This window comes from Sinohyriopsis cumingii, chromosome 13 (genome assembly GCF_028554795.1).
Source record: "Sinohyriopsis cumingii isolate HCF-2022 chromosome 13, ASM2855479v2, whole genome shotgun sequence".
In the NCBI taxonomy this organism is placed as follows: domain Eukaryota; kingdom Metazoa; phylum Mollusca; class Bivalvia; order Unionida; family Unionidae; genus Sinohyriopsis; species Sinohyriopsis cumingii.
In genome coordinates, this window is record NC_142973.1 from 78,376,395 (window position 1) to 78,401,237 (window position 24,843).

At 34.0% G+C, this 24,843-nt stretch overlaps 2 protein-coding genes across 3 annotated transcripts in view; one reads left to right on the forward strand and one right to left on the reverse strand.

Annotated features, from left to right (window-relative positions):
* Positions 1 to 495: 495 nt before the first annotated feature.
* On the reverse strand, positions 496 to 10,864 carry LOC149785866 (sorting nexin-20-like). Of its 2 annotated transcripts, none has more exons than XM_089979846.1 (3): positions 10,657 to 10,864; positions 4,791 to 4,906; positions 496 to 1,361 (listed from the first exon to the last, which is right to left on the reverse strand). In XM_089979846.1, the coding sequence occupies exons 1-3, from the start codon at positions 10,859 to 10,861 to the stop codon at positions 687 to 689; spliced, it is 996 nt and encodes a 331-aa protein (XP_089835972.1). In that variant the 5' UTR covers positions 10,862 to 10,864; the 3' UTR covers positions 496 to 686. The 2 variants fall into 2 exon arrangements, with proteins under 2 accessions (XP_089835972.1, XP_089835971.1); XM_089979845.1 differs by having other exon boundaries at positions 10,648 to 10,864.
* Positions 10,865 to 10,940: 76 nt separating this feature from the next.
* LOC149785867 (uncharacterized) overlaps positions 10,941 to 24,843 on the forward strand; it is a 36,590-nt gene continuing 22,687 nt past the window's right edge. Inside the window, exon 1 of the mRNA XM_089979841.1 lies at positions 10,941 to 11,557. Within this exon, the coding sequence (XP_089835967.1) occupies positions 11,074 to 11,557 (484 nt within the window). The 5' untranslated portion in view covers positions 10,941 to 11,073. The remainder of the gene's footprint in view (positions 11,558 to 24,843) is intronic.

The window sequence follows — 24,843 nt, forward strand, 5'->3', positions numbered from 1 at the left end:
GTAACCTCTGAATTAAACCAGTTGAAATACAGCTAACAGAAATTTGAAAGTGGATAAAATTATTCAGCTCACACTGATGCTTTTCAGTCTCCCAGTACAAGACTTCACCTGATTAACTGATAAAAGTAGCAATTATGGTAATAATTTGGGTCACCAGAGCATGACTTACAAGCAGTTGCTATCAAAGCTTCACATAGGTCAGTGGAGATCTGATTTTAATCAGATTGCCAGAAAAACTGACAAAACAAAGTTAATTATAATGAGGAATAAATGTAGTTGGGTACGCTGATTAATGACATGCTACAATTCATATATGATTACACTTCCTTAGGTTATAACATGATAATACATCATAAAGAGAGAAAACCTTTTTGCATAGATGCTGTATTATGCAGAAGAGGCAGCGTCTCTTCTAGGATGAATGAGATTGGAAGATTTATGCTTATTTGAAAACAACTGTGGCAAAAAGTCAACCAAATGCATGAAAATAATGCATTAGATTTTGAAGCCATACCTTTATTTCTTCATTATAATGCTTTCTACATTCAGAAAATTTCACCCCTTTTCTGCAAATGGAGTGGGAAAATCAGCCTCTCTCCCCCATTTTCAGTTCTAGAACAGACCCTGATTTGATATTTGATACAGATATATCAACATGTAAATTATATATATATATATATAAAGTATCAGCTGCTTCTAAATCTGGTTTTGACAACTGACATGAGGTTGGGTGACAACTCAGTGTGGATGCCTTTCTTCTCCATCTGTGTAAGAATATTCTCCAGGTCCTGTTTATTACGACCTAGTTTCCAAGACAGATGAATGGCCACCTGAACCAAGGGGAGAAAATATGTGTTCTCCTCATGGGAAGCAAAACATTTTAAAGCTGACTCAGCATATCTTAAGGCAAGTTCTCTCTTATCCAGTACCTGGTAACAGGCCACCAATGCACATAGTGTAGCACCTAAACCAGGGCTGTAGTCCCCTTGGATTTTCTCCTGGATTGGAAGACATTTTTGGATGAGATCCACAGCTTCCAGATATTTCTCATCACGGATCAGTTTGTATGCTGCTTTCAACTCCATTAAATAGAAAAACTCTGCAAACTCTTCTGTAAATCGTATCGAGTCCAATCCTTCCAGGTGAGACAGAAACTGTTCAAAGGCTCTTGATCTCTGTGCAATTGTTTCATTTGTGAAGTTGCCTATTACAAGTTTTTTGGGAAAAGCCACATTTCTCATTATTTTTGGATACTTCTTCCTTAAGCTTGAATTTAGTTTTTCAAGCTCCGAATAACGTCTCTCTATTATACTTGGTGCCTTATCTAATATGCCATCTCGAACAATCAAAATTTTGTACATCTGCAGAAATAAAAAAGAAAATTACTGTGGACACATAAAAAATAATAAATAAAGATTCTGTAAACATTTGATCTGAATAAAAAGCTGGCATAATTTTAGTGTTTGATTAAAAACAACAAAAAAAATATAACTGATACATAAAAATGGCAAAAATTCTAAAGATATGAAAGGCAACAAAGCTTTGTTCTTCATTTTAACTTTTATATTCCTAAACTGCAGCTGTCAGTAGATTGCCAAGCATATTTTATTCAAAGAGGTGAAGTAGATCTTGAGAACAAAATCATGTTTGAAGCTTCAGGACTGTGCAAATAACAATGAAACTGATCTGAACATAAGGGGGCATCACCAATTATAATGTCCTTTTGAGAGAGTGACATGTAAGGTGAAGTTGTTTGCATTTGAAACATGCACAGTGGAGCAAATGTTGGCATACCTCTATGCTACTTTGATGCAATGTGGCTGACAAATCTTTGGATATTGTACTTATAGAAACTGTACATGATCTAAGCACAATAATAACTAAAATGGCTGCTCCCCTGTGCTAAAAAAGTCTGCCTGAACTAGTCTAAAGTACACTATCTTCAGCACCTATTAAAATAGGGAAAATGAATTTTGCCCAACTAGAAAATACCAGCTTCTGAAAGTGACATAGATGAATTACCAAATGTATAAAAAGTAAAAAAAGTTATCGGCTTTCTTTTACAATTTACCTCTAAAGTACAGGAAGTGAAAATGACCAAGTGGAGCTAGCAGTTTTTTGAAAGATGCACATCTGGAGTAAGGCCAAGCTGTATACTCTATAACCCATATTAAACCATCTATCATACACGAAAATAAAGGGAAATAAAGGTTCTTTGAACAATACCTAAGATATACAAGGAATTTTTTTAATAGCCAGTATAACCAGTGAGGACACCCAGGGAAATTCTTTTTCTATGCAAAATACGAAACTGTAGAATGCCACCTAAACAGTGTAAATTATCACTGGAACATGAAAAATAGGTCACTGGCCAAATACAATGTAATGTACTACTCCATAATATGCATGTACATATCTATTTTCATGAAAAAGTAGGTAACTGGCCAAATACAATGTGATGTACTATTCCTTAAGATGCATGTACAGATCTATTTTCATTAAAATGTAGGTCACTGGCCAAATACAATGTAATGTACTATTCCTTAGGATGCATGTACAGATCTATTTTCATTAAAAAGTAGGTCACTGGCCAAACACAATGTAATGTATTATTCCTTCAGATGCATGTATAGACCTATTTTCATGACCATATAAAAGGCATGAGCAACTTCCTCCTCAGCATGTGCAAGATAACTGACTTTTAAAGCCACACCCTATGATGTAAATTAATTGATAAAAACAGGTCAAGGGCCAGATCCAGACCTCCAAGTAAACAAATGTATGTTATCACTAAAGCCTGACAAACCAGTTGTTTCAAGTTGTTTCATATCATCATTCACTTACAGGAATTCTGTGAAATGATTGAATCATTTTTGTGTATCATAAATTCAAGTATGATTTTGTGAAAGTTACAGCAATAAGTATCATTTAGACTAAATGTATAATGAGTACCATAAATGGTTGTTGTTGTTGTTGTAGGGTTTAATGCCATTTCTGAGCACACGACAGGCTATATATGGCGGCCGGTATTAATGGTGGAGGAAGAATCTGGGAAAACCCTGGAAAGAACCACCGACCCACGAGAAGCTACTGGCAAGCTGTCTCACATACCCATGTTGGCCGAAATCGGAGACTCGAACCCACACAGACAGAGGTGAGATGGCAATGATCCGTAATGGAGAGCGCTTTAGACCACTCCGGGCCTCCATCATAAATGGTAAATGATACACATGGCTAATGACTTTGATATTTGAACTATGACTTTACTATTGTATGACATGGCACAGACCTATGTTTTAATAAATATCTGAATGGGTTCCTGGATAGGGAAACATGCCAATAACCTATATTACTCCTTGCTGTGACCTTAATCTTGATGCAGGGGGTATAACTCTGAATACACAAGACCCTTTCAAGTCAAGATATACATCAAAGTTTCATCAAAATATCTTCAATGGTTCAAAAGTTATACCTAAACATGAATTGAGGTCACCATTTAATATTTTCCTATGCCACGACCTTGACCCTGAGGCCAGGGTCATGACTATGACATACCGTCTAGTCCTTATATATAAATGGTTAAAGTTGCATTAATGCATTTTCATGGTTCCAAATTTTCCTTGCTGTGACCAAGGCAGTGGGCATGGCTTTTGTAAGTGACACACTGTCTAGTTATAGTTCATAAAAAAGTTTCATTAATGTATTTTCAGTGGTTCAAAAGTTACACTCTACATAAGGATACAATTAAAGTTAAAAATGTTCTTGCTGTGACCTTGATCTTGAGGTAGAAAGCCTTGCTATGGTATACAAAACACTGCCTATACATGATATATAACTGGCAAAAGCTTCATTAACATATTATATGGTTCTATATTCCAGACAAGAATACAATAAAAGTAATTACATTTTCACTTGCACTGACCAAAACATTGAGGCAGGTTGTATGGCTGTGGTACATCTAGTCATTACATATATTTAGGCAAAGTTTCATTAATGTGTCTGTAATGATTCAAAAGTTATTCTCTGGACAAGTCACAAAATTGCTGCCATGGTCTTGACCTTAAGGCAGTAAGCTGATGTGGCTATGGTAACTGATACCATACAATCTTATATAAAGTTTCCTTAAATCATCATCAGGTCAATCTCTGGACAAGCTATATATAAAAAATCCCTACTCTGACCCTGACCCTGAGGTAGATGGCAGTGCTTTGGTATGTGACTAATTCCTTAATGTGACCCTGACCCTGAGGTAGAGGGCAATGCTTTGGTATGTGACTAATTTCTTACTGTGACCCTGACCCTGAGGTAGAGGGCAATGCTTTGGTATGTGACTAATTCCTTACCGTGACCCTGACCCTGACCCTGAGGTAGAGGGCAATGCTATGGTATGTGACTAATTCCGTACCGTGACCCTAACCCTGAGGTAGAGGGCAATGCTGTGGTAAGTTACTCATCACCTCATCATGATATATATACTCTGTTTCACTAAAATATCTAGAGTGGTTCAAATGGTTCCTCTGCACAAAGATTTATATCAGAGAATTACATTTTCAATCGCTGTGACCTTCATCTTGTGACAGAGCATGTGGTTAAGGTACACACAAACTAGTCATTATATATATTCTGACAAAGTTTCATGAAAAGTCTCTCCAACTGTTGCAAAATTAAGGTTTCTGACAGACAGATATAAATGTAGAGACAGATGGATAACACTATAGCACTCCTATCTTATGATGGGCATATAAAACATCCACATGATCACCAGAGCATAAAATCTATGCTCTACTTACAACAAATGAAGATTTTTCACTTTTTACAATATCAGCTGACATCACTTCAAAATGTGTAAGTCCTCTGTAGACACCAGGTCCAGTCTCAAAGGGCACAACATCCCCAGTAGGTGAACCTGTAATTTATGTGATAAAATTTTTCTTTGCATGCTTTTTTATTGAATGAAGTTCCCTTACACCCCCCCACTATTATGAGTATGTATTTCAAAGTATCACATGCAGCGATATACATTACTGTACATTATTCAACAACTAAAGCCGCTTGGACAGATAAATGATAAACCTGCCCATCTTCAAATTCAGACTATGCCTTTGATACAACTTTGCATGGCTGCTGATACTTTGAACTCAAGAATGATCACTTGTGGATTATTTAACTATTTTAAAAATAGATATTTTTTACACAGGTATGGGTCATGCAATCACTAAAACATATATAGGTTGATGTACATTGCATCACTAAAGCATGTAATGGGTGATGTACACTAAACCACTAAAGCATATAAGTAAATGTACATTAAATCACTAAAAATATAATGAATGGTGTACATTAAATCACTAAAACATGTATAGGTTGATGTACACTAAATCACTAAAACATGATTAGGTCAATATACACTAAATCACAATAGCATATAAGTTGATGTACATTAAATCACTACAACATAAATTGATTGATGTACATTAAATCACTAAAACATGATTAGGTCAATGTATACTAAAACACGTAAGTAGATATACATTAAATCACTAAAACAAATAGGTTGATGTACATTAAATCACTAAAACATGATTAGGTCAATGTACACTAAATTACTAAAACATATAAGTAGATGTACATTAAATCACTAAAACATAAATAGGTTGATGTAATTAAATCACTAAAACATAGGTCGATGAACATTAAATCACTAAAAAATGTTAGGGCTAATGTACATTAAATCACTAAAAAATGTATAGGTCAATGTACATTAAATCACTAAAACATGGATAGGTCAATGTACATGAAATCACTAAAACATGGATAGGTCAATGTACATTAAATCACTAAAACATGGATAGGTCAATGTACATTAAATCACTAAAACATGGATAGGTCAATGTACATTAAATCACTAAAACATGGATAGGTCAATGTACATTAAATCACTAAAACATGTATAGGTCAATGTACATTAAATCACTAAAACATGGATAGGTCAATGTACATTAAATCACTAAAACATGGATAGGTCAATGTACATTAAATCACTAAAACATGGATAGGTCAATGTACATTAAATCACTAAAACATGGATAGGTCCACGTACATTAAATCACTAAAACATGTATAGGTCAATGTACATTAAATCACTAAAACATGGATAGGTCCACGTACATTAAATCACTAAAACATGCAAAGACTGATGTACATTAAATCACTAAAACATATAGTTCAACGTAAATTAAATCATTAAAAAATTAAAGGGCTGATGTACATTAAATCACTAAAACATGCAAAGACTGATGTACATTAAATCACTAAAACATATAGTTCAACGTAAATTAAATCATTAAAAAATTAAAGGGCTGATGTACATTAAATCACTAAAACATGTATAGGTCAATGTACATTAAATCACTAAAACATATTGGTCTATGTAAATTAAATCACTAAAAGAATTATGGGCTGATGTACACTAAATCACTAAAACATAGTTCGATGTAAATTAAATCACTAAAACATGAAAGGGTTGATGTACATTAAATCACTAAAACATGTATCAGTTGGTATACATATTAAATAAAACAAAACTTGTAAGTTGATATACATATTAAATCAGTGAAACATGTAATGTTTAGTGTACATTAAATCACTAAAACATATTTGTCAATGTAAATTAAATCACTAAAAAATAAAAGAGCTGATGTACATTAAATCACTAAAACATATATCAGATGGCATACATATTAAATAAAACAAAACTTGTAAATTGATATACATATTAAATCAGTGAAACATGTAATGTTTAGTGTACATTAAATCACTAAAACATTTATCAGATGGTATACATGTTAAATAAAACAAAACTTGTAAATTGATATATATATTAAATCAGTGAAACGTGTAATGTTTAGTGTACATTAAATCACTAAAACATATATCAGATGGTATACATATTGAATAAAACAAAACTTGTAAGTTGATATACATATTAAATCAGTGAAACATGTAATGTTTAGTGTACATTAAATCACTAAAACATATATCAGATGGTATACATATTAAATAAAACAAAACTTGTAAGTTGATATACATATTAAATCAGTGAAACGTGTAATGTTTAGTGTACATTAAATCACTAAAACATATCAGATGGCATACATATTAAATAAAACAAAACTTGTAAGTTGATATACATATTAAATCAGTGAAACGTGTAATGTTTAGTGTACATTAAATCACTAAAACATATATAGCCTGAGGTACATTTTCCCCACACCTTTTAGTATTAATATATAAGATGGGATTTACTTATTGTGGCATGATTTAAAACAACATTCAACACAAGCTCTAATGAACCTTTTACCAACATGACATGAAAAACAATCAGGTAATAAAAACAAAAATGATTTGCAAATCACACAACCACAGCATAACACATAAAAACAATTCAATAAAACATATCAAAGCATTTTAAAAAGTAAATAATTAAAACTGAATTTTGTATTTTGGTAATTCAAAAAGACAGAATGATCATAGGGATGAATAAGAAAAACTAAAAGCATGTTGAGATGCAGATTATGTCTTATTTGAAAAGAAAGGAGCTAAAAGATCACTTGATTTTAAAATTGAAGAGTCATATGACCCATGACACCAAAATCTCCAGTCAAAATGAATGTTTCCAAAGTCAAAATGAATGTCTCCAGAGGCAAAATGAATGCCTACAATATCAAAATGAATGTCTCCAAAATCAAAACTGAACTCTCAAGAGTCATGTATGTTAAGTCATGATCTCATAGCTGGAATTGTTTATTATTTGTGGAGTAAAAGTATGCTTAAGATTTCTTGTCCCATGTTGAATAAAGGAAAACACTTGTACAAATTGTAACTGATGCTTATGATTTCTTGTCTCATGCTGAATAATCGGAAACACTTTTACAGTATTTTGTTGTTGTTGTTGTTGTTGTTGTAGGGTTTAATGCCATTTTTCAGCACACGATAGGCTATACATGGCGGCCAGTATTAATGGTGGAGGAAGAACCCGGGGAAAACCCTGGAGAGAACCACCGACCCACGAGAAGCTACTGGCAAGCTTTCTCACATACCCACATTGGCTGAATCCGAGACTCGAACCCATGCAGACAGAGGTGAGATGGCTGTGATCCTTAATGGACAGCGCTTTAGACCACTCGAAGCCCCTACAGTATTTTGTAACCAATGCTTACGATGAATGAAGGAAAACACTTATACAGTATTTTGTAATGATGTTTAAAATTTCTTACAACTATAGAAGGTTTATATTACTGTCCCAAAACATTCTCACCAACATTACCCAGGATACATATATACAATTAAATAAAATCAAACAAAGAAATGACAGTGATCAGAAAAATTCTGCATTTTATAGTTAACAAGTAACGTCAGTAGTTTTATCCCTTGTTGGTAATCACCAAATGGAAAGACCCCAAGTCACCCCAAAACTATACCAAAACACCACACAACTGTCCCAAAATAATCTCACCTACACAGGATACATCAATATAATTACACAGTTATTTCTCTTTGATGGTAGATAATTCTAAGTAAACCAACGCGCACCACATTTAATAATTCAGAATCATGCATTCCTATATTAATATTTCAGAAATTCTTGTAATTTTTTAAAATCCTTTTCTGTGACAAAGAGTGGTATGCTGAATAATTAGAACCTAAGGGTGCCTTTATATATATATATATATATATATATATATATATATATATATATATATATATATATATATATATATATATAATTTAAATTCTTTATTGTACTTACAAAACTTATTAGAACTCTTAATGACAAAGATTGACATAATAAATCCATGAAATAGATGAACTTTATTTTTGACAATGAAAACAATATTCATAAAAATTTCATTCTCATTCATTTTGTAATATCGAGTGTGATACAGTCCTGAGGTCTCTCTTTGGAAGCAAAGGTATCGTGTATGCCAGTACTATCATGGTTTTTAGAAGCTTATCTCAAAAACTCTGGCAATTAATACAAGGAAAGTACAAGAGCTTCAATCATTACTATGTAAATACATGTGATCTAAAGCCAAAACTTAAAAAAATTGTGTTTATACCGAATTAGCCAAACAATGAAAATGAACACTGGACCAATATCAACACATTTTAAAATTTCAGTTGACTGGAAACCTAAATATACTGGAGATATAATTAAAAAAACTTTGCGGTGTCACAGACATGCATTTTATGGATTATAGTGGTTCTCTGTATGACACAGTGTGTGTGTGTGTGTATCTAATGACAAAAAAGGATGAAAATCCTCTATAAAATAAAGAACATTAATAAAAATGGACAGTAGAAAGAGCATCTCCTTATGGTTGTTGTTGGGTTTAATGCCATTTTTCATCACACAATAGGCTATACATGGCGGCCAGTATTAATGGTGGTGGTAAAACCCGGGAAAAACCTCAGAAAGAACCACCGACCCACGAGAAGCTACTGGCAGGCTTTCTCACATACCCACATTGGCTGAATCTGAGACTCGAACCCACGCAGACAGAGGTGAGATGGCAGTGATCCGCAATGGAGAGCGCTTTAGACCACTCGGCCACTCGGGTGTGGTCTGGATACATATGGATACATGAAAATAAAAACAGTATTCAATTATTTTGTAGTGAATTTAGTATTCATTTATCCATGTGTAACACAACGCTCTTATTCATTTCTTAGAATCAGATGACTGAACAATAACTATTTTGTTACTGTGGGTAGTGCCGGATTACCCATTATGCACACTAAGCACGTGCTTAGGGCACCAGCCCAACAGGGTACAAGAAAAAAAAATTCCAATTAATTGTTAATGATAAAACTGAATCATTTATTCCTACAAAAGCAAGGGGACATCCATTAATTATGTCAACAATTTTTAGGCAATTTTTTACCCCCCCCCCTTCCTCACCCCTTGTCAACAACTGTCAAACTTTCAGTGACCCCCCTAATAAAATTATGTCAAAAATTTTTTACACCCCCCCAAACTAACAATATTTTATACAGCTGGCTTTTATGCTAAAAATAGAATTATGTTAGTTAAAAGGTCTACAAATAAATTTTAATACATTTTTTTAACTTGTTTAACAGATTTCAAATTGACTATAACACTTTGAATTCATGAAAAAATCGAGACTTTATATTCTAGCTTCTATCATCTTTGGGAAGCCAAATGTTCCTCAATTGTTATAATGGGTATAGTGGCTGATTCATTAATTTCTTCAGATTAATACCATATGTGGTTAATCTGTATACAGTCTACAATCTACACTGAATAAAAACAAAATATGATGATGCAAGACTATGACTTCCTTAGCAAGGGCTCAACCGGTTTAGGATTAAACTGGTGGGCTGTTGACGGGCGAGCGAGTGTGTGCCATACCAACGCATCGACTAATTTCCTATTTTTTGATTTATTAAATTTATTGTAAAAAATAACATTGTTGACGTCAATTTATCTTGAACTCGCCCCTCCCCCATGTCAACAATTGTCAAACTTCTTCAAACCCCCCCCCCAATTTTGTTGACATAATTAATGGACGACCCCCAAGCTGATTTGTTTTCAATATTTTTTTAACAATCAAATTATTAAATTACTTTCATTACTGTCTATGTTATGACTTTGATCATCCGTTTGTGTTTCTCCCTCTAAACTCAGGGCGAGTTTGATGTCCACATCATTTTCTCTAGACTGTGAAAATGCATCAGAATCGTCTGCTAGAAGTGAGTCCTGCGGGTCTATATCTTCTCGTTTGGCAAGCGCCTGCTCAAGACATGGTGACTTTCTGTCTCTCTTCAAACTGAGTGCCATATCCCAACATAATACGTATTTTGTTTCACTAACGAAAAATGACAACCGGAAGTTTCATTCAATATTTATAATCGATAGTCATGGGGAGCAGTCTGTGTTTTTTGGTCAGGGATCATTTATGGTTTCGTCTTACACATTTGTCTCCAAGAAATTTCATTTTCTTCATAAAAAAAATGAGCTGATAAATTACTTTAAATTTGTCTGTCACCTATATGACATTTTTTAGATGTTGCATGCAGCCAGTACATAATTTCAACCAATCAACAGTTGGCAAAACTGTTTTTGGGGAGGAGAAAATGGCGTCGAGCATAGCTCGGATGGCAACTTTCTTTGACAATAATCAAGTTTCAAGAGTTTTAAAGAAACTTCATGACCAGAGATCATTATTTCAGTTTTGCGATGTTATCCTTAGAGTCTGCAATGTTCAAATATTTGCCCATTCAAACGTTCTGGCTGCAGCCAGCCCGTATTTCGCTTCTCTGTTCGGTCACAACCATGAGCTACCCCGAGCCTTTTCTCAGAAAACGCCTCAAATTATCGAGATCCACATCGATGGGAGTGATGGAGATGGGGGGTACAGTGAAGCTGTCAGAAAGGTTGTGGACTTCATGTATACCAGTTCTATTGAGCTGTCTTTTTCCACACTGACCCAGGTGATGGAAATTGCAAGAATTATGCAGATGACCAAAATTATGGGTAAGACTAAGAGTCTAGAAAGAGGTAGACCCCATCCACATGCACGAGTTATCCCCACATGCGAAAATTTTTATGTACTGCAAGTGGTTGCACGATACCAGATAGTGCATTTTCATTCATTATTAAAGTGTATGTTAACGTGATCTTGTAGGTTCATTTACTCAAACATTATTTGTTCTGAAATGCAGTACAAAAGTAGTTCAGCCAAATTCTATTCAGTCCTGACTGTTGAATGCCCTGCAGCTAAACTGACATCAAAAACTTAAGAGTAAAATTACTAATCACTACTGACTTTTACAAGGGTGGCCAGGTACTAAACTAGTCAAGAAAAGAGGACATCTTGTTTCATCATAACAAATAAGTTATTAATTTTGTTAGCACATGTAGCTTTCATTGTGGTATCACAGCATGTGACATTGAATCTAGTTTGCAGGGGATCACACCTTTAGGTTGACATCAACCCAGAAAAACATGTACTTTAGCATTGAATTTGCCATATATATTTCTAGGAATGTGCATAAAATGACTTTCCAAGGAATGTCGATGTATGAGGATCTAAATAAAGTGAATAATTGCCATTTAAAAGGTTTGTATAATCAAATTCTACAAAGTTGCACCGATTACTGAAATAGTTGGTACTGAATGCCTGCATGACCCTTTTGACTTGTTCAATGCAGAGTTTTTGCAGGATACAGATACATATGTTTCTTACATAAAGTGTTATGATTTGTACTTAGTTTGTTAAAATAATACTGCACTGAGTACAGAACAAGTGGTAACCAGTCCGATGAACATATTTGTCATAGTCTTTTTAGGTGTAAAGTACAGTGTCTCCTCCTGCTATGTGCTCTGATGCATTAATAGTATGCAGATTATCACCATGCCAAAAATGTATATTAGAAAAATTTATGTAATACCATTTTTTTTCTTTTCTTTCTGGTGCCACACCTTTTTTGTATCAGCATGTTGGCACATTACTATGTTACTACTACCTCACTCATCAGCAAAAGAAAAACCTGTATGAAACAACCAGGTGTGATTCACCACATTGTTTTGTTTGCTTACGAAGTTACAAGACCAAGGGAGCTTAGGCTATGTCCAGTTGTCTAACAATGTTCAACTACATTAAAAAAACCACCAAATATTATTTTTAACCATACTTGGTACATCCTGGAATAAAGGTGTTTCAGATTTGTTTACAAATGCCATCAAATATGATCTACATAACTAAAACTAGAGGGGCCCCGAGTGGCCGAGTTTTCTAAAGCGCTCACCGTACCGGATCACTGCCATCTCACCTCTGGCTGCGTGGGTTCGAGTCCAAGGCTCGGCTAATGTGGGTACGTGGGAAAGCCTGCCAGTAGCTTCTCGTGGGTCGGTGGTTCTTCCCTGGATTTGCCAGGGTTCTTCCTCCACTAGTTATACTGGCCGCCATGTATAGCCTATCTTGTGCTGAAAAATGGCGTTAAACCCTAGAACAACAACAACAACTAAAACTAGAAAAACATTTAAGCAAATTTATTGTCAAAATCGCTTGATAGAATTACAAACAACAAAACAACAAGAAGCATGCCATACTCATAATTGAAAGGTTTCAATCCTGTCAGTTGAATGTAACCCAACTCATCTTCATTGGATATTTTCTTTTCAGTGACAGTGAAGCAATTTTGATATGACTAAATGGAAGGTTGTTGTTGTGGGGTTTAACACCATTTTTCAGCACACAATAGGCTATGCATGGCGGCCAGTATTAATGGTAGAAGAAGTACCCGGGCAGAACCACCGACCCAAAAGAAGCTACTGGCAAGCTTTCTCACATACCTACATTGGCCGAATCCTGACTCGAACCCATGCAGACAGAGGTGAGATGGCATTGATCCGTAACAGAGAGCGCTTTAGACCACTCAGCCACTCGAGGCCCCTCTAAATGGAAAGAATGTTAAAAACTTTGTGCATTAATTTCATTTTGTGATATTTACTTAATTTCGGTTGTTACCAGAAAGATAGTTCAAACTGATTTCAGCAGAGATTGATGGTTGCCATTTGATAAGGTGATCTGGAAAATTCCATCAGTTTAAACTATTAGTAATAAGAATCTAAAAAGAGGTTATGTGGCCTTTTCAGCACGAGGTCCAAAAATCTGACCAAATATTTTCAAATCATATCAGTTACATTTCCATTCTCAGTCAAATATTGCATTACTTTAGGATGTCATGTTCCATAAATTTAAGAGAAGGCTAAAATGGAAAGGTTTCTTGCAATTATTTATCTTTAAGTTATTGGTAGTTCATTAAATAAGTGTTGTGTTGTTGATTGCAAAAGGAAATCCATTATTAACCCTTTTAAACCTAATTAGAATCAGGATGGATTACCTCCCTTACAACATGTATTGATGTCTTTTATTTAATATTGATGGAATTTTCATGTGACGTATAAAATAGCAGCCTTCAGGCTTCACTGAAATCATTTTGACCTACAATTACAGGCAGAATTTGAAGAAATTTATATTTAAGATAATGTGTATATGATTATAAACATTAATATAACATTTATGATAGACTGTTTATATAATGGTAGGCATGTTTATTCACAAACAACTTTTCATAGCTTATCATAGCTTTAAGCTCATAAAATGAAAATTTTTAAAGGGTATATATTATTTGCTACCAATGTTGCTGTGCCGTAAAATTCCAAATTAGACCATTCAAGTTTTTACTGCAATTAAATCATTAAATCATTACTAACAATAGAAAAACTTTTGAATGACTTTGCCAAATCTGCTTAAATAATTTTATATCATACTGGCACAAATGGCCTTCATATTGTTTAAATGATGACTTAAAATAATGTTTCATTATTATGATTAGATAGAAGGACATGCTTAGGCTGCCTCAGTTAGGCCTATACTAGTATTTTCATGTTTTAAATGGGCGTCATGGAATGATGCACAGAATAACAAACTTCATACAATCAAGCCAACCTTAGGAGAATGGACTCCTTCCTACAGAACAGAACCATCACTGGGGGGAGGTGGTCATTGCAAGAATTTAGAATTGATCATACTTATATAAGCCACTCCCACATGATAAAAGGTGAAGACTTGCCAGAATGCGTTTCTTGCAATGAACCATGCACTGTTAGTACTTTGTCATATATGATAGTTTTTTGACCTCCAACCATCGATCAGCACTAGAATGTCAATGACATGAAGGAACATTTTGATACAATAAAAGTCTCTTGTATTTTGAAATTCCTGAAGGAAGTAGACATTTATTATAAGATATAACTTTTATGCTATCACCTTGAGCATTTTTATGTAATGTGTATACCGTCCTGTATATTCAATACCTTTTCATCAAATCTTCATTAAGATACACCATTCGGGGGCCCAAGTGGTCGGGTGGTCTAAAGCGCTCTCCGTTACGGATCACTGCCATCTCACTTCTGTCTGCGTGGGTTTGAGTCTCGGATTCAGCCAATGTGGGTATGTGAGAAAGCTTGCCAGTAGTTTCTCGTGGGTCAGTGGTTCTTTCGGGGTTTTCCCCGGGTTTTTCCTCCACCATTAATACTGGCCGCCATGTATAGCCTATTGTGTGATTTTAATAGGTAGGACTTTAGTATACTCACCCATAAAAAACAGTGAAGCTGTCCTTGACTGTCATGAAAAAAGTCATCTGAAACTAAAGCTAGTTTTCAGATTTTATAGAGTTGGTAACATGTTTTTCAATGGAATTTATTATGGATTGATACAGTAGAGATGTAAAACATAAACTTGGTGAATCAAACTGAAGAGTTGTAGTTCAAATGTTTAATAAACTGTATGTCATGCATATTTCTAGTGTGCAACCATGCAATCTCTTTCCTTCTGTTTCTCATGCACACTCACAAATAAACATGTTACATTTACACTTCCATAGATGCTGTTAATAAATATACTTAGGTCTGGATTGTATGTGTCTCTTTAATTTTAATTTAATATTGAGGATATTTTGTTCAAAACAGCATAACCTTCTTTCTAGTTTAAGAAATGTTGATAATAATTAAAGCAGCTTACTCTACCCCAATGGCTTAAGCTCTAAAAAGAGATTTTCTGTCAGCTCTTGCCAACCCCAGTTTGATGTAATTCTGAGTATTTTGATTGCATGCATTGATGAGGTCCTTGAACATTGGCAATGCCCTCTCTCTTTCTCTGTCTCTCTCCATAAAAAAAATTATCATGTTAGATAGACATATTTCTCAGTTCCGGTACACTCAAGACATTATTGCAAAAGCTAAGAAATAAAAACTTTTTCCTTTAATAGTGAATGCTGTGCAGTTTTTGGACAAGTCGGCACCACTCCCAAATTTTAAAGGGTAAAAGTAATTAAACAAATTGAAATTATTTAAGAGTTTGATCTTGTTTTTTTCTGGGTTTATCATGGTATAAATTGTTTGTTGCCAAATCGCACAGCAAATAACACCCAAAGGGTATTATGTAAGCTGTATGAGTCAGCAACTGACAGTTTATTCCATGATAAACTCAGAAAAATGTTAAAGTCTTATAATTGCAAATATTTATAATTTTATTTATTTTTTATTGTTATTTTTTTTTTAAAGATATTTTCTATCAGTTTTAGAGCCTGTTTAAGCTTATGAATTCTTGTTGAGGCATCTGTTACGTAGCTATTTATAGAACGGGATTATCCATCTGTAACGCAATACCTACATCATTATGAAACAGAAAATTCTACCAGTGGTAGGCAGTCTAAGGTTTTGAACATTTCTACAGCATGGTCTTAATTGTTTATCTAAATTGGCATATGTGATCAAAGTAGAAGTTCAGTATTTAAAGCAAAGGATGTCTTGTTTTGTTTGACATACAAATGACTCTTGGATTTGATGCTATCATGAGTTCATTGTGACTTGCCCAAATCGTTATTGTCCAGACACGTGAGTAACCAATTTTCGTGTCATTAAATCTGTTTTTGTGTTGATTAACATATTAGGCTACCTAGAGGGGCTACTTACAAATGAAATTAAGATTATCGAAAATAGTTAAAGTGATGGGTGTCCAATAGTCAAACAGTGCAACACATCGACACTGACCGTTATGGTGGGAGGTGTAGTGGATCTCCCACCCAACCCACAATGCAACTATCAAGGTTGGCGTCTTACATTGTTATTATGTTAGTCTTTGAACCCCTCTCCTCCCAATCCCTGTATCCATTAACCAATAGTTTTACATTCAGTTGTGACAAGCTGCAGTGAAAGTGCTGTAGTCCCAATGTTTTGGCAGATTTTGAGTTTCCCAGCTTTTCTTTTTCAAGTCTAGTTCAATAAAGAATTATTAATATTCAGAAAAATTTGATTTTGTCAAATCAGTTTATTCAAGTTTCTAAATAAAATATAAACCCACCATTTTTATTTCATTTTAAAGGCATGCAGTGTGAATGCCTTCCAGTTCAGCGTTTACATTAGTTACATTGCACATGACTCTATTGATAGAAGTTAGTATAAAATAGTTCTCTGTACAGTTTATACGGAAATTGGGTCTGATGACATGGCTATATTCTAACCAATGGAAATCTTTCCTTCATTTAACAACTGATGCAACTGCAGTTATAATTTCAGTTTAATCAAAAGCGAATTTTCCATCATGGGTCATGAACTGCATAGTTCAGTGGAGGTTGCTCATATAATGATATAATGACCAAGGGTCAGTTTGTGTCAGGCTGTCAGATCTGGGTGCTGTGCATGGATACAATTGCTGTTTTGCATGTATTCATGCACATTTAGAGAAGGTGCGAATAATCTATTTAACACAATTTTAAAAAACTTTTTATTATTTTTTCTTTACTAGATGTAAAATTTAATTGACAAGTTTTTTTTATGTTCATTTTATGTTCATTGAAGAATGGACCAAAAAATTGTTGTGCAAACTTATGTGTGATGACAGTGGTTTTTTGTTTCCATACCTCCATGAAAATTGTCAATCTTTAATTGATCTACCATCAAATATGTCCCCAGTAAATAAAGAAAAACTTTTAAATGACTTCTTCAAAAAAACAAAATTGACCCTATTTGACAGAGAACATGCTGATATTGAGGAATGATGTCAATCTGCTGTCAAACATGGCCACCATCCCTGAAAATGGAAGAAAACTTAAATTATTTGTAAGAAAACTGTTTTGCAGAATTTGTCTAAACAGAAATTGGTACTATAGGCTTTCAAATAATTTTGATTTGCCACTACATATGGCCACCATTAGTAAAAAAGGAAAATCCTTTTAATAACCTCTTTTAAATTAACACTCAGTAGAATTTGACCCATACATCATTCTGATATAAGGGCTTTTGTTACTTCTTGAGTGCATAATTACAATTTTATGTCAAATGTTTGAAAAATATTTAAGTTATGACAAGTTCAGTTCATGATATAAAGTGGCATTCAGCTCACAATTCAAATTAGACCTATAAGGCAGTCAATAAACCCTATATTCATGTTAATATTAGACCTATAAGGCAGTCAATAAGACCTATATTCGTATTCATATTAGACCTATAAGGCAGTCAATAAACCCTAATGTTCATGTTAATATTAGACCTATAAGGCAGTCAATAAGACCTATATTCATATTCATATTAGACCTATAAGGCAGTCAATAAGACCTATATTCATATTCATATTAGACCTATAAGGCAGTCAATAAACCCTAATGTTCATGTTAATATTAGACCTATAAGGCAGTCAATAAGACCTATATTCATGTTAATATTAGACCTATAAGGCAGTCAGTAAACCCTAATGTTCATGTTAATAATAGACCTATAAGGCAGTCAGTAAGACCTATATTCATGTTATTATTAGACCTATAAGGCAGTCAGTAAGACCTATATTCATATTCATATTCATATAGGTCAATAGTCCATAGGTATTGGCATATATTAGGGTTTGAGCGTCAAATCGCTACACATTGTTTGCGTAACATTTGCCGTTAACAGCATTGGAGAAATTTTGACAGAAAGCATCCTACAGACCCAGATTTCTTACTGCTCTTGTATTTGGGTATTAGGCTTCTGTTAGGTGAATGATCTCAAACCCACTTGGGTCTCTTTCAGTTACATCAACAATTACAGATTGAAGTGTCTTTGGTTTGTTCCAGCTAAAAGGCTATGCAAGAGTTTAGCAAAACTAAACTATTGCGGTGTAATATCTGCCGTTATTTCCCCTAGGGATGCAAAATTGAGAGTAAAAATCCCCATGGTGTCAAAACTGGAACTTAGATTTAGTTTTTTTTTATAAAAAAAACATGGTGTCAGAACTGGTGGTTATTAAAACTTTGGTGGTCTCTGATGCACAAATTAAGATAAAGGGAAACTGCTACTGGTGTACTGTGGAATGGAATGGAATCAAAAATTGGGATATGTTTGTTTTAGAGTATTAATTGTCTATTCGCCTGTGGAAAGTTTAATTTAAATATATTTGAATATTATTAAGTTATTCTTTATAATGCATTTTGCATAATGTGCAGTGTTCTTCCTAGCCCAGTATGGCACTCTTGGCCCCTCATTGCCTTCACAACAGCAATCCATTTCTCAAAGCAACATTGTTCCCTGCAGCTCCTTATATTTGATTTGTTTTGGCATAATGGAGAGCACAGAGATAAACATCATACAATGACAATCAAGTTAATTCGAAAAAGCAACATAAATGACTGGCCAGTATGCTGTTGTAAACTAAGTCTGTTAATGAGAAAGGACACGGGGACTCTGAATAGTTTTTTTTACATTTGTTTGGTTTCAAGAATTTACACTTGTTCATGGTTCTCCACAGAGTTCTAGGATGAGGAGTCTTCAGTAATGGAGCTCTGCAGTTCTCATCCTCAATTTCTGAAAGACAGAAAGGAAAATGAAAAAGTATATGATTATTTTTTTAATTATATATTGGGATTAAAATTCTCAATTTCGTAAGATTACATTAGAGACAAACTATTTTCAGGAATTGCCCCAAAAATACTGCACTGTACCATTTTTTTTTCCAAAGAGTTTCTTTACCTTTTCCTCTTTGACTTAACAAAAATATACAGTATATGGCATTCAGGTTAGTGAAGTCTTCAATTACAGGATGATTCTCCATTATTCTGAATTATTTATTTACATTGTATGGAACTGTGATGCTTTGCAGTCAGTGATTTTCACACAAATATTTTGGTTTTCTTAGCAGCATATATGATTGTGCTTTTTGCATAGCTTGGCAGCCCGCGACAGTTAGTTAAGCCAGGTTAAATTTGTAATGGCTACAGGCAGATGGCAGCAGGTTGGAATTTTCATTTTTAGTGAATGGATTTTGCTTTACAGCAGTTTTACACCACTCACAAACTGCTCATCTGATTCCACTTTTGTCAACCATAAGAACTGCTTCGCCCACTCAGGTCTCTTGTTCTCATGTTCATTGTTCTGCCACCATTTTAATCAGCATCCTTATCTTTATTTGAGATGGAGTCAGCATTAAAAATATATTCCAAGTTTGAGTTCTCTTCATTGTCTTACTTGTCTCTTGCTTTTTATTTCTTTTTATTCCTTTTTGTAGCATTAGTATCATTTTCATCACAAGACATATTTTGAAAACATATTTTATTAACTAATTTGTAGGAGCAAAAGTACTTTTCTGCACTCTTTTAAAATTGTCTACTGATACTGTGGTGCTCTAGTCTAAATCACCTACATTAGTTACAGTTATTATTATTAATTATTAGTATTGTATATTAATAATTTGATAGTATTTTCCAACTCAAACATTAAAAATGCTTTGATTACTTTCATGATTTATATACACATTGTCACCAATTTGAACACCATTAAAACAACAAAGGCCATCATTTATTTGCAGGTGCTTACATATTCAGTAGAACATAGGTTTCTTTATATCATCATATGAAAAAAGGATTGACTGTTATAATTATTTACACTTTCTTCCTGCCTGTTTACCTTAGTCTAGCCATTGGCTATTTAATAGATCAGCAAAGCCTTCAGGTCATGGACTGGTGCATTACAAGGCAAAGAGGTGTGTTCCCTGAGAATTTCATGTGTATTTAACACAGAAGCTTAGATATTTGAGAAGCCTGCTTGCTGTTTTATTTCTTTTTGTTTCTGATTCACTCAAATACAAAACAAGCATATATTTTGCATCAAAAAGATGTTATGTGCAGATTATCATAGAAAATCCTGTTGGATGTAGGAAGTGGCTAATTGAAGACAGTTTGCACCTTGTTTGTCATCAGTGGTGTGATAAAATTGAAAAAAAGGCATAAAAAAAGATCAAGAGACAAGAGAATTCGAAGTTTCTTCCAGCGTCCTGTTTATCTGGATTTGATGACAAATGGAATACAGAGTTTACATATGGGAGAAAAGTTGATGCTGGTAAGTATCATCTTGCAGTGTTTCAGCTTTGAATTTCTTACATTGGGAAGGGAAAATGGGTGACAGTTCGTGAAAGGGGCACTATTTTGGATGATAGGCATTTTTTGTTATGAAGTGACTTTATGTTGATAATGGAAGCAAAAACAGACAGAAGCACATTTATGTGTTTGTCGTTCATTAAAATAAACATAAAATTAATGGAGGAAAAAGGTGTTTTAGTGATATGGAGGATAATAGATGGGCACTGAGGGTGGGGTGGGTTTTATTTGGCCATAGCACTGTATCACACTAACATATCTGATATATAGTGGAGATGGGGTTTGGGTACAAGTGTTACATGACATTTTTGTTGTTATGTCATTGCATTTTTCTTTTAGATGAGTAAAATTAACCAAAAACAAATAAGTGAATTTAAAAAGCAATTATTTACCTCAACTGGTCGTAGACCAGTAAAACTTTCTGGGACTGCCTGATGCATTTTGTTGGACATCCCTCTGTCCATTAGAACAAGTTTGTTATCACTATTCCTGAACTAATATGAAGATTGGCATTTGACTGTACACGCACATTCATCTCAAGGTCTAGTTGGTCCAGAATGAAAATGGTGTTGCTTTTATGTCCAATATGGCTGCCATATTGAAAATTGTGCCATCACTCATTCTAAATAGATGTTCGTAACAGCATGGTGTTTTCACTGTTCATAACAGCATGGTGTTTTCACTGGTTGTAACAGCATGGTGTTTTCACAGAGTTCTTATGTCTTGTTGATTTTAAATAGAAATGATGTTGATCTGAAATCCAGTATGGTGCCATGGCAATCATGTTGAAAATCTTGTTATAGCTGTTCCTGAATGTAAAAACATTGACATGGGGCTTTCACCAAAACACTTCCACCAGTTAGTCCTAAATAAAATGGCATTGCTGTGACGTCCAATATGGCCTATGGAAAGTCATATCGACATGGGTTTTTTTCCTCATGATATGTAGATGGTTCTGATTTAAAATAATGCCAGTACTGAAATTGGATTATGCCTACTTATAAGGGGGTTGGTGTGGCAATGAAATGGCTACAAAAAAAAAATAATAATAAGGAATAAAGACATTAATTCAACTTTGACTATTTCATTGCATATAATTTGTTTTGAGGCCAAGGATAAAATACGTTGATGGAAAACAACATTGAAAAGCAAATAAAGCGTACATAGCCAAATAAATTATTTTAAATTCAAGTGCTTTAATCAAAATTTGTCCACAGATAGTAAAAATATTTCATACAGTCATTAAATAACTCAAATCTGATGGTAACATCAGTATTGACAAAGAAACTAATCTCAGATAATGATTGTTTAGAGACATTTAAGAAACTAGATGTGCAATTCCAAGTTTCTAATTTATTAAATAAAATCAAGTAATTTTACTTCATTTATAAACATTATCATTACTGACAAGTTGACAAAATTATCTGATATGATAAAGATGATCATGATGATGTTTTGATATTATATACTATTTCATATGCTTAACCTGAACTGCATTCTCACTAGCCATTTTCTCACCTTTGTTTACTTATTTATACTCTGTGTCATAACCAGATACCTGTGTTGCCTGTGTAACTCAGTTTGCTAGAATGGCAGTCGTATTTGAGGTCTGATCTGCACCATCTTCATTTATGACAAGCTACATATCATAAGAAATCTTTCCTGTAACCCTATGTTGTTGTGACTGTCCATTTCATCATGAATAGCAATAACAAGATTTTCAAGATGGCCACCAGGGTGGCAATATTGGATGTTCGATCTGCATCATTGTCATTTCGAACCAACTAAACATCATTCGGTTGAAGACATCTTGTTGCTGTGGCCACCCATTTAAGACAAGCATTGATAACAAGATTTGTCAGCAATGTTGTAGGTTACACTGTAGGTTGATGCCATTTCCAGTTCAACCCATAGATACCTTGCCCTTGTGCACTGTGCTTCATTCTTTTTCAAGTCACAGACATTACTGCTGCTTAAAATTCTTCAAAGAGAAAAATTTCCTTTTCTTCAAGTCACATATGAATGTGGTATTTTCTTCATGTGCATTCCTTTTATTCCGGGGGCCCTGAGTGGTCTAAAGTACTCACTGTTATGGATCATTGCCATCTCACCTCTGCATGGGTTCAAGTCTTGGGTTCGGCCAATGTGGGTATGTGAGAAAGCATGCCAGTAGCTTCTCATATGTCAGTGGTTCTTTCAGGGATTTTCCTGGGTTCTTTCTCCACCATTTATACTGGCCGCCATGTATAGCTTGTGCTGAAAAATGGCGTTAAACCCTATACAGTGGAACCTGTCTTGAAAGACCACCCCTTCTGCCAAAACATAATGGTCTCTCATGACAGGTGGTCTCTCATAACAGGTTATAACACTATATAATCTCTAAATCTGTACATAGAGAACCTGATCTCTCAAGACAGGCGGTCTCTCATAGCAGTGGTCTCTCAAGACAGGTTTTATTGTAACAACATTTTATTCTGTGGAATTACCCTTAGATCAATCATTTTTACTGTTTGGAATTGTCTTTCTCTCAACTTATTGACATTTTTTCTGGTGTTAGCATAACTATTACTGTGTTTGAGAATTAATTTATTCCTTTTTCTAACTCTGGTAGATATCCTGTTCTTACTGAATTTGGTCTGCAGACACATTTTGATTGTATTCTGTTATTTTGATAAGCAACAAATCATCAGAATTCATATTCCTTTTAATGTGACTTGTGAAATTTTTAATCTCAGAAAAGTATGTCACACACCAGTTTTTCCCTTTGTGTTGTGTGTTTAGTGATTTATCACCAGTTCATTCTAGAAGTAGAAGTCATAGGATAGTCTTCATTATTATCTTTATTATTAACAATTTTACTAAACTAGGTATTCATCTTTAGTTCTGGTATAAGCCTGGTTGACATCATATTTTAATCATCTCTAGTTCTTGTAGTTCTTGTATAAGCCTGGTTGACATCATATTTGAATCTTCTCTAGTTCTTGTAGTTCTTGTATAAGCCTGGTTGACATCATATTTTAATCATCTCTAGTTCTAATATAAACCTGGTTGACAGATTTTAATCATCTCTAGTTTTTTATAAACCTGGTTGACATCATATTTGAATCATCTCTAGTTCTTGTATAAACCTGGTTAACATCATATTTGAATCATCCCTAGTTCTAATATAAGCTTGGTTGACATCATATTTTAATCATCTCTAGTTCTAATATAAACCTGGTTGACATCATATTTCAGTCATCTCTATTTCTTGTAGTTCTTGTATAAGCCTGGTTAACATCATATTTTGATCATCTCTAGTTCTAATATAAGCCTGGTTGACATATTTTAATCATCTCTAGTTCTAATATAAACCTGGTTGACATAATATTTCAATCATCTCTAGTTCTAATATAAGCCTGGTTGACATCATATTTTAATCATCTCTAGTTCTTGTAGTTCTTGTATAAGCCTGGTTAACATGAGATTTTAATCATCTCTAGTTCTTGTAGTTCTTGTATAAGCCTGGTTAACATCATATTTTAATCATCTCTAGTTCTAATATAAGCCTGGTTGACATCATATTTTAATCATCTCTAGTTCTTATAGTTCTTGTATAAGCCTGGTTAACATCATATTTGAATCATCTCTAGTTCTAATATAAGCCTGGTTAACATCATATTTTAATCATCTCTAGTTCTAATATAAACCTGGTTGGCATCATATTTGAATCATCTCTAGTTCTTGTGGTTCTTGTATAAGCCTGGTTAATATCATATTTTAACCATCTCAAGTTCTAATATAAGCCTGGTTGACATCATATTTTAATCATCTCTAGTTCTTGTATAAGCCTGGTTGACATCATATTTT

Bases quoted from the DNA above. Each gene is read 5' to 3' on its own strand.
- LOC149785866 (XM_089979845.1), bottom strand. From the start codon at position 10,861: ATGGCACTCAGTTTGAAGAGAGACAGAAAGTCACCATGTCTTGAGCAG. The intron at 4,907-10,647 runs GTAATTTAATAA...CATAAATTACAG, and splicing joins TAACATAGACAGTAATGAAA to GTTCACCTACTGGGGATGTT. The intron at 1,362-4,790 runs GTAAGTAGAGCA...TTATTTCTGCAG, and splicing joins GTGAAAAATCTTCATTTGTT to ATGTACAAAATTTTGATTGT.